Source organism: Solanum dulcamara, chromosome 6 (assembly GCF_947179165.1).
Source record: "Solanum dulcamara chromosome 6, daSolDulc1.2, whole genome shotgun sequence".
NCBI lineage: Eukaryota > Viridiplantae > Streptophyta > Magnoliopsida > Solanales > Solanaceae > Solanum > Solanum dulcamara.
The window spans coordinates 57,220,981-57,232,592 of NC_077242.1; the positions used below are offsets into that span (position 1 = coordinate 57,220,981).

At 33.0% G+C, this 11,612-nt stretch overlaps 1 protein-coding gene across 1 annotated transcript; it reads right to left on the bottom strand.

The window, feature by feature from the left end:
• Positions 1-2,800: 2,800 nt before the first annotated feature.
• On the bottom strand, positions 2,801-9,909 carry LOC129891181 (plasma membrane ATPase 4). The gene is made up of 12 exons (XM_055966456.1): positions 9,620-9,909; positions 5,678-6,919; positions 5,483-5,587; positions 5,091-5,400; positions 4,761-4,999; positions 4,634-4,666; positions 4,457-4,538; positions 4,202-4,362; positions 3,945-4,118; positions 3,681-3,863; positions 3,414-3,595; positions 2,801-3,322 (listed from the first exon to the last, which is right to left on the bottom strand). The coding sequence occupies exons 1-12, from the start codon at positions 9,668-9,670 to the stop codon at positions 3,226-3,228; spliced, it is 2,859 nt and encodes a 952-aa protein (XP_055822431.1). The 5' UTR covers positions 9,671-9,909; the 3' UTR covers positions 2,801-3,225.
• Between the last annotated feature and the right edge of the window lie 1,703 nt (positions 9,910-11,612).

The following is an 11,612-nucleotide window of genomic DNA, read 5'->3' on the forward strand; positions in this document are numbered from 1 at the left end:
TATAACAAAGTTCGAATTCTAGTTATTCCCCAACAGGGTCGCCAGAGATATCACACCCCTTTTTTCGTTTGGAAGGATTTTTCCAATTTAAGTGAGGATATTGAAAAGAGATTATTTTTTATTTGTTTAGCGTAGCCACTTGGAATTAATTTTTGGTATTCCAAGCCACCTTATTTAAATCCCTAATCAAAAGAAAGTTGACTATTTATTTTATTGGTCTACAAACTAGAAATTCGAGTAAGGAATTATGTTGACCAAGGGAAAGGTATTAGGCACCCTTCGAGTCTCATGATTCTAGAACGGTCATCTTTATTAACTTATACTTATTTTATATTATTCTATATATATTATTACAGGCTACAGTTTGCTCATAGTTATTATTGTTGAGCTTATATTGGTCTCGACCTAGATGCGTAACCGCATTCTCGGTCTTGGCATACAACGACTTAGAAGCATAACTACTTTCTTCTCTCGAGTGCATTACACCTAATATATTCTATCTAAAAAAATTAAATTTTTTTTAAGAAGGTTAATTATTAAAATCATTTGGTCAAAGTGCGTCACCGCATCCTTGAATTATTTTTTGTAGGTGTCTCAATAAGATGTGCAACCATATTTTTTCTTGAAATTAATTTTTGCTTTACTTTTTTTTTTTATGAAGGAGCTATGCTTGTCTAATTTTAGTGGCGTTGATTCATCTCTTGTGAATTTAAGATTACTATCGTTTCTCCTTCTTTCTTTTATTTTTTTTCTTACAAGTAACTTGATGTACAACAAAAGTGGTCATAAAATTATTGAAAATATTAAACATAATATGAAATTATTAGTAATATCATAATATATGTTATACGAAAAAATGAGTAAGCATGGCATATCATTTTAACTCTTTTATAAATGAATATCAATAGTCGTATATTCACAAAAGTCATATCCAATAGCCCACTTTATTTAATAATTTAATACTAGCTTAACAAATTTTAAACCAATTCAACCAAATAAACTCCTTGTTCAATATTATAAACTAATCTTACTAATTTAACATACTTAAGCTAATAATGAAAGATAACAAGTAGTCTCAATATATGCATCATTTTTAAACACCCAAACACACATTTAAAGAATATTCACACTAAAAATAAATTAAAAAAATAATTATCATCAAAATATTTTGACATAGACTAAACTTTACGGAAGAAAAATATCAGTCACACTCGAATTAAATGCACAAATATATAAGTTCTCGAACAAACTATTCATACAACTCAAGTTAAGCATTTCCATAATTAAACAACATTACATATTGACTAATTCATGCAACCATTTTAATAACATTGTTCATACTTTGATTCACAATAAAAGTATTAAAAAATAATAAAAAGAACTGTTAAGAATCTATGTGATAAATAAACTAAAAATAGGAGCAAGAGCGTTGTCAGCGGAAACTCGAAATGGGAACCAAAATCCAAACTTCAACCCACAAATCTTCACAAGAAATGCTCTCTCTTTTTTGTTGTATTGTTCTGTCTCTTTTTTTCTCTTGCAGATCATGAATCCTTTTTCTTTGTGTGCAGATGAATAGTTTTGTTTCTTTTTGCAAATTTTCTTTTTGTCTTTTTGCAGATGGTGTACATAAGTTGAGGGAAAGAAAATGTGAGTGAGAAGGTTTTAGTTTATTTATTTATTTTGAAAAAAAAGAATAAAAATAAAATAATACATATATATAAAATAAAAAATATTAATTAATTATTTTCATACTAATAAAATATAGAAAAGTTAAATAGAAAGAACTAAAACTATACTAAAGAAAACAGTAACTTATTTATAAAAATCAAAATTAAAAGAAAACATATATTGTTTGTAAATTTTCTTTTCTTTAGAACAAAACTTACACCAAAATGTGGCCCTATTTTTTGTAGTGTTCTCAAATCTGTTAAACTAAACTTACTAAAAAATAAGATAAAACCAAAATATTAAATTTAGATATAAAAAAATATTTAAATACTAAATGGCGTAAAATCTTGGATTCGGTAAAAAATTACGAGTCTACGGTATAAAATAGAATAGATATAATAATAACCATGCAAAGGGATGAAATTTAGGATATTGAGAATATTAGAATAGTTTGAAAACTTAACTTTTAGATTGCTCAGCCTGAATAATAGTCGTTTCAAACAAATACTTGTGTAATAATAACCGCTCAAAGGGATGAAAGTAGGGAATTGAGAATATTAGGATGCATTGATATCGTAACTTTTGAATTGCTCAGCAATAATAGTTATTTTAAAGAAATTTTCAAACAAATACAAATGTACACAAAGTGATGAAATTTTGGATCGAATAACAGTTGTTTCAAAGAAATTTTCAAACAAATCCAGATGTAGTAATAGCCACACAAAGGGATGAACACGAATATTTGAATTGCTCAGCCTGGATAATAGTTATTTCAAAGAAATTTTCAAACAAATTCCACGCATAAGGATGAGATTCAGGGTACTTTGAATATTATGATACATTAAAATCCTAACTTTTGGATTGTTGAGCCTAAATAATAGTCATAAATAAACCACGCAAAGGAATGAAATCCAGGATATTGTGAATATTAGGATGGACTGAAATCTTAACTTATGGATTGCTCAATTTGAATCATAGTCGTTTCAAAGAAATTCTCAAACAAATATACATGTAGTAAGAGATGAAATTTAGGGTATTGCGATATTAGAATACACTGAAATTCCAACTAGTTATTTTTTTCGAATCTTTTCTAACAACAAACAAGTTAGAAAAGAATTGGATCAATAAATAAGAAAAAGAAATCCAGTGTTTGAATCATATTATTTTCATGAAGGGTAACATACACCAGTAAATGTGCAAAAAACTGAGAGAGACGTTGTCGTCAAGTTCAACGTCAAATAAAGAAAAAAATAAGTAAGAAGAGGTGAAATAGAAAGAAAAACTCTTGTTACAAGGAAATGTCACTTAACCATTAAAATTTTGGAATAAAAACATGGACACAATCCCTTTGAATGGGTGGCGCTTAAAAATACATAACGAAGTTAAAGTAAAAATAGATGGGAGGGGGGAAAGATCACAGAAGACAAAGTTTTCCCCCTTTTATCTTAGACAATTTTTATGTGGTTAAAGGCCAAAATCTCGTCTTTCTTCTCTAATTAACATGGGATATCTCAGCCTGCCACTCCCTTTCTTGTGTAGATACGAATAGGTTTCTCAAACTGTATAATGCTGCTGGATCGTTTCGATATCCAGACCTTTCAGCTTCACCACTGATTCAACATGACCCTTGAGTGTGTGAAGCTCGCGAAGCCTACAACAGAGAATACAATCTCCATATTATAATTTGTTACAAAAAGTCTAAAAGGACAAGAAAGTAGAATCACTAGGAAAGTTAATAATACCTGGCCATCTCTGCTCTCCTCTTTGCTTGTTCAGCAATTTCAGACAGTTCTCGGTAGCTGTTCTTTTCATTGAAGAGGTTTGAGGCTTCGGGTGGTTGAAGTCCATGTAAAGTTCTCTGAGCAAGTGCCCATTGAGCTTCCCTCTCTTCTTTTCCATAGTCTTTCTTGGTGGTGAAAGCAGTCTGTTTTTAGGCCAAGTGGTTAGTTAGTGTTCAAGGAAACAATTGAATATAAAGAAGAGGAGTTGATGTGGAGAGTAAAGTTTACCTTGTTGTCAAGCAAGTTATTCCAAGCCTTTCCACTTAAGATGTAGCGGATGGCGAATTTCATTATGTCAAGTGGGAAGTAGGTAACAATACTGAAAATCCAGATGACACCAGCCCATCCCCACCCACATCCTTTGACTCTTGCAAAACCCCAGTTAGCATAAACAGCAATCAAAGTGGCAACCTGCACAATCAATTCATATGTTTAGTGAAGAACTAGAAAATGGATATCTATAAAATTAGTCGAAGAAGTCCAACAACTTACCAGTTGGGCAATCAAGAAAGCAACCATTAACAGAGCTCCTGGGCGTTCAAGGAAGGACCAGCTGCGTGAACGGGTCACGAAAATCAAAGCCTGGCTGATAATACTCACTTGCAGATACAGAGCAGACATCATTTCGTCATCGCTTCCCCTAATATTCTTCACACCAAATTTGTCCTATAATGGAAACAACACCAATAGAAATCGTTATAACAAAATATTTGAAGTAAAAGAATCATACTATGCATCAAGAAACTTACCGAGAAGAAATCAGTGTCATGCATGGCCCAAAAGAAAAGCACAGTCATCAGCGCTTGGTAACCTCCAAGAACAACACCAGTTGCAAAGATTTCATTCAACTTCCAGCTATCAGGCATTGGAGATGGTTTCACTCTATCCTTTGAGATTGTCATAATGGTTCCTGGACCAAAAAAGTGTGTTAGTCTCTGGCATGTGATTGCATGATTTTGTACAATGTGATTGCATGATGTTGTGATTCATATAAATGGAATTACCGTCATTTAGGATGGCAATGATCAAAACCATAAATGCAGAGAAGTCGTACTTCCATATCAGAGCAATAAGCATGAAACCAAACTGCAGACAAGAAAACACGAGCAAACAAACTCAAACTTCAAATGATTTAATGAGCTATTTGGCTTTATCACATTTAATTTCAACTTAGAACATACCACAATACGGATTGTGATGGAAACTGCATATATCTGCCAACACAAAAGTTGAACGAAATTAATGGGGCTTGTTATAAAAAAAGTTAGGGGTCTTAACTTGAATAAATAATATCTAAGATTGACTTACTGTGTAATTCTTCATCCTCTGGAAAATAGCTCTACTGGTCAACACAGCACTGATGATAACACTTAGACCTGGTTCAGTGAGCACGATATCAGAGGCGCCTCGTGCTGCATCAGTAGCATCAGCAACAGCAATTCCGATATCGGCCTTCTTCAAAGCAGGAGCATCGTTCACACCATCACCGGTCATTCCCACAATGTGCTTTCTCTCCTGCAACTTCTTCACAATTTCATATTTGTGCTCTGTGAAACAAGAAAATAAAAGAAAATGGTCATCATCTAGATTAAGGTTTGGTAGTTGTAAATACTTCCAACAAGATAAATCGATACTGACCAGGAAATACTCCAGCAAATCCATCTGCCTTCTCAATCAACTCTTCTACAGGAAGTGAAGCAATAGATGAATCCTTGTCTTGACCAAGTAAAGATGCTGATGGGTACATGTTTGTTCCCATTCCAAGCCTACGGCCAGTCTCCTTGGCAATAGCCAATTGATCCCCAGTGATCATCTTAACATTTACACCAAGGTTGAGTGCTCTACGAATGGTCTCAGCACTATCATGCCTGGGAGGATCAAAGAGGGGTAGCAATCCAACAAATGTCCATGGACCTCCAGGGCTCTCTTTTGATTTCTCTGGCACTTCCTGCAAAAAGTTAAACCACGATGAGACTGCTGTGCATTTATTCCAGACCAAAATCTGCAAACTTAAATTCAGTATTACAAACCTGTCTAGCTACAGCCAATGACCTCAACCCACGCTCAGCGTATTTATCAATCATTGCATGAACCTTTCTCCTGACATCTTCCTTACAGTTACATAGGTCCAAAATCTGATGCAAATTGTAATGTTAGTAACAAGTGTATTTATAAATCACACTTATAAAGGAAGCCAATGTAATTGTAACAGAAAACCTAGGTACCTGCTCAGGAGCTCCCTTGCTGGCACGATGCCAGTTGCCATTGTTGTCAATATATGTTAAAGCAGTTCTCTTGTCCACTGGATTGAAGGGTAAGAAATGCACCTCCCTGATACCAGCTCGTGCCTCTTTTGGATCAGCAAGCATGCCAACCATGCAAGCATCAATTGCATCCTGATTTTCAACTCTAGAGGCCCTTGCGGCAAGGAGGAGCACATATTCTTTATCTACTCCCTTTGCAAACACCTCGACCAAGGTTTTGTCGACGCTCAACTTGTTAAGAGTCAAGGTACCTGTCTTGTCACTGCACAGCACATCCATTCCAGCCATTTCTTCAATAGCAGTCATTCTTTTGGTGATGGCACCCTGCTGGGAGAGCCTATGAGATCCAATAGCCATAGTGACTGACAACACAGTAGGCATAGCAATGGGAATACCACCAATAAGGAGCACCAAGAGATTGTCAATTCCATCCCTGTACTTCCTGTGCTGGATTGGATACATGACAATAATCTCAACCAGCATACCAATAGCAATTGAACAGATACAGAAGTTTCCTATGGCTGTCAGCACTTGCTGGAAATGGCCAACATTGTTGGTGCTGTCAACAAGGTGTGCTGCCTTGCCGAAGAAAGTGTGAACTCCAGTGGCAATGACTACAGCTTCAAGTTCACCTTGTTTGCAGGTTGATCCAGAGAAAACTTCATCTCCAGGATTCTTTGTCACAGGAAGAGATTCTCCTGTAAGGGCAGATTGATCAATCTTTAAAGGATCACCTTCAAGAAGACGAGCATCAGCAGGAACGATGTCTCCCAATTTGACACTTATAATATCCCCAGGTACCAGAATAGCAGCTTCCTGTTCACTCCAGCGCCCATCTCTAAGCACCTTGGTTTTGGGAGCAAGTCCAGCCATAAGAGCTGCAGCAGCATTTCCAGCATTGTTTTCTTCAATAAAACTGATAGTTGAATTGATCACCAGCAAGCAAACAATACCAACAAAGTCTTGCCAATCTGGGGGCTTTCCATCTCCATTAGCCAGTGCAATGGCCATGATAGCCGCAGCCTCCATAACCCATGACAGAGGATTCCACATAAACCCCAGGAACTTTAGTATTTTGCTTTCCTTTTTCTCTTCCAACTTGTTCGGTCCAAAGATTTGAAGCCTGTTGGCTCCTTCGTCCGAACTCAGGCCCTCCCGCGTACATTTCAGTTGTTCAAACACTTCTTCAATGGGGATTTTCTCCTGCAATTTCAACAGCGGAATAGCTAAATTAGCCTACTCATTTATCTTCGAATTGTTTTTACACCACAATTACTAAAAACCTAGTCCAGATTTTCAGTTCAATCCATAAAATGAAAAAGGCCAATAGGACTTGGAAGTGATCAAGTCCTAAACTAGGTCCATTTCATCTTAAATTATAAGGTTTAGCATTATTATTGTAATTTCTTGTCCTTTGATTTCTATTGCTATCTGCTTTGGTTATGCTTCTTCTATTATTTCCTTTGCCTATATCTTCTGTTTCAAACTGTTTTGTTATGAGTTACTTTGAGCCGAATTCTTTTAAAAACAGGTTATCTATCTCCACCACATAGAAATAAGATTTGTATAGCAGGTATATTGTTGTTTCATGTCACAAAAAGAAAAGTAGAAGGTTCTATCTTTATAATATAAAACAAAAAGTGACAGGTCTAAAAATTATCATTAGTTAAGTAGGTATTGATAATAATTATTGTGTAGATTCAATGGTTCATAGTTATTTTATTTTAATTATTAAAAGTATCCTTTTCCATACCTGTAATTCACATGAATAAACAAAAAAAGTCCTATGTATGTGTGAATCATTTAAGTTGACTTTCCACTTTATGGGTCCCACCATAAATAAGTGGACCCCAAAAAGTGGAGTTTCCAACCCTCAGACAAATGGCCTTCAATTGACAACCATGCATAAAAACGGAGGAGATAACGGTCAACGCGCCAATTCGCATGGTGCATCTTCGCGTGCTTTTCACGCGCTCCCACCGTTGTCTCCGCCTACTCTAAAGGAGGGCATCTTTGAAATTTTGACCAAATTGGGGGTTAATTTAATTGGAATAGAAAGTAATTGCGGAATCCAATAAAAACTGTCAGCAGTCAATAGTCAGAGCCATTATTTAAGGGAAAAGGTAGGCAGAAAAAAATGGAAAAATAAGTCAGAGCCGTTAATAAGGTTGAAATTCTCAATCCACACCAAGTGCAGGGTACCACGGAAAAAAGTACAAATAAAAATTCCCTCCAATATTAATCACACACAAACTTTCACTAAAAGACATGATTTAACCTGTATAATAGGTTTACAAAAATAATCTACCATCCGTCGTGGCATCTTTTAAATTTTAAATTTTAAATAAATCTATTTTTGATCCTAAATTTTTCATATAGCTTCTATAAGCTGTTTCACTGTCGAAAAACGAGTAATAGAGTACCAAGTAGTAGTATTTTTTTTTTCTTTTTATCAGTTTTTATTGACAAAAAACAATATTCCCTTTTCATACATAATATTTTTCAATTATAATTAAGAGTGCAAAAAAAAAAGTCTTTTTATGCTTTCAATTGAATTGGTCTTATATAAAATAAAATAAAAAAAACATCAGAGTCAAGAATTGAGGATTTTCAAAAGCTAATGATTTTCAGTTGTTGAGAAATGGGTATTAAAATTGATTTTCTCCCAGTATACTTGTAAAAGTGTTCCACTAACAAAGTATGATAATGACTGCTTGGCATACTGTGAGGAAAAAGGAAGTTGTAGAATCAGATGCTCCAATTTATTACACTTTTTTGGGACATAAAAAAAAAAGGAATCTGATTTCTTTTCTTGTTGAGGGATATAAGGGTAATTCTAATATTTATTACTTCTCGCTTACTGTTTTTCTGTCTTTATTATCGTGCTATGACAGATAATCCTAACCAACAAACACGTGAAAGTAAATTGAAAGTATTAAGAGTTTTTCTTTTTGTGAACATAATTAATAACACAAGAAAAAAGGCAAATTAACAAATCTTCTCTCATACCCTTGAAAATATTTTTTGTCTGAGCATGTGAATATGTATGTATTAAGCCAAAAATAAATACTTTATACTCCATATCCAAAATTCAATCGTCCATATATATTCTAATTCAGAAGGACATAAATTTGATCTGATAATTAGAAAACCATAAAAGATAGCATTTATGCCTTAAAATAAATCATAATATTCTATAATTAGCATTATATGATTTGGACACTATCATTATATATTTATTTTTTTAGAAAAAAAATAGTGATACATACAACATGCAAACAAAACATATGTTACATATACACTCATATAATGATGTAATACACAGATCCATAAACACAGGTAGCAGTTAGGAGGGCAAGAGGTAAAATTACACTATATACAAAATTAAAATTGGAACTTTTTTTTCTATAAAAATTAAATATTGAATTTCCTTGTCTTCTTATTGTACAGTTTATATTACTAATTTTGAATAGTCTTAATTTTGCTTGGTAACTGACAGACATGTGAAATTGTGTCTACACATATGACAAATTATATTCTGTAGATACATATAGAATACACACACAAATGGCATACACTTAAAATAAAGTGTGTATATATATTCAAACCAAATTTATGAAAAACAACAAAGTGAAAAAAGTTTAGCAAACTAATAGAATAATGGTTTTTAAAAAAATAAAAAAGTAAAACAAGTATGCTATACTGGAAAGCAAAGCATCTCGTTTCTCATCCTATTCAATTTGGAAAAGAAATCAAACAAAACCATGACTCTAATTACACAACTAAATTAGAAAAAAAAAATCAAAATTGGAGATTTCCTCAAATTTCGAATTGAGATCTCTAGCAATTAACCAAATTGAATCAAATAAAAAACGAAAAGATGAAGAAAGAAGAGAGTCTCACCAGATCAACAGTCTCATTTTTTATCTCTTCGAGGCTTATAGCTTTCGCCATCTCGGAAAAATCAAGCCAAAAAACAGCAGCAACGCAACGACAATAAAATTAGGCAGAATAACGATTGATTTCAGTGAGTATGAATGATTAGATTCATCGATCGAGATTTGGAGTTAGGAATGAACAGAGGTTTTGTTACCCTCTGTGCGATTCTATTTGTAAGGGAAGAAATTTTGAGGTATAAGATTTTGGGGGATTGGCCTCCTTTTATACTACACAACTGTAAACACCCCCCTCAGCTATTCCTATTCTTACTTCTATTTGCCTTAGCTTTCTCTGACTTTTAATTTTAATTTTTATTATTCTATTCTATATCTGTATAATAGAGAGACGGAAAAATAAAAGGAAAAAAGAGTTATCGTTTAATTAAATGAGTATTTCCTCTTCTTTTCTTTTTTTTTAGTAAAGTATTGTGAATTATCCCAGTTGGAATTAAATTAGGGTTTTATTTAAAATTATTGGGCTCACTCTGTCTCATTATTTCATAACAATACCAATATGGGTCTCACTTTTAAGTTTAACCACAAATACTTATTAATTTTCAAACTTTAGCCAAATAGAAAAAAAAACATTTATCAGTATACTCTCGATGTGTACTAACTATTTATACAAGCATATTTTTCCCTTTTTAATGATTGGAACAAGCAATGTAATTAGAATGAAATCCTTTTATCTATCTCAATAGCTCAACAATTTGGAAATTCAGCCACTTTAACCACAAATACTTATTAATTTCAAACTTTAGCCAAATAATTGTATTCACAATTATGGGAAAAGAAAAACATTTATTCGGAATACTCTCAATGTATACTACTATTTATACAAGCATTAGTTTCCCCCTTTTTAATGATTGGAACAAACAACGTAATTAGAATGAAATGCTTTTATCTATTTCAATAGTTCTAACAGTTTGGAAATTCAGCCACTTTATTCACTGTTAAGCACAATTTCAAACTTAAAATTATTTTAAAACTACTTTTTTTTTTCCCTTAACAAATGGTTACAAGTGTAAAATTACATTGTGTGATTTATTTATTTCTTTGTTGTTACCCTATGATTAGCATTTGATAGTTCTCTTGTGTGACTGGCTTCAAACGTTGTCCAATTTGGGTGGTGGGCCACATAATAAAGTAGTTTACTAAAATGCCCCTCCGGATTCTTTACTCAACCTGTCATATTCCGTTTGCGTTATTTATGGCTGACTAACTGTTACCTCTGTCCAAGAATTGCATCATTTTGGGGCACTTATTCAGCCTTTGATCTTGCTTTAATATTATTTTCCTTTTTTTTTAATTAATTAGCAATTACTACATTAGCATTACTTTTACGACCCAAACAAGTAACTACGATAATATTCTAAAAAAATTTAGAAAAATTAATAACGATTATTCTTTGGATGCGTACTAGGTAAACTCATTCATATTTAATAGCTCACAAATTTCATAAAAAGATATAATCCATACTATGCAAGTTCAATATGACGAATTCGATTAAGAAAATATTGACGGATGAATGGATCATTAGCCTCTTTTATCGGATATTATTTTCTATATCAGCTCATCCACTTTTACGGATAAAATATAATAATAAAAAATAATTAGTTAAAGTTGAATCCAAAATTACATATTATTAGGTTTTCGTGTCTTTCGGCAAAAAAACATATAAGAAGGGGCAAGGGGGTGCACTCACTCGTATCAATTATAATCAATTAGTGAATTTGTGTATTTACTCACCAATTTTAATTTATCTTTTATGTATTCTTCAATTGCAACACTGTCGTTGTTTTAATTATATATTTTTTCATGATTGATAACAAATGGCAAATGAATATTAATAACAAACAAATGACCCTCCTTGGTTTTGACTCTCCCATCTCATATATCAAAAGAATCATATGTCATTATGCGGTAAATGCGCAAAATTTTAATCCTTTCGAACTTAT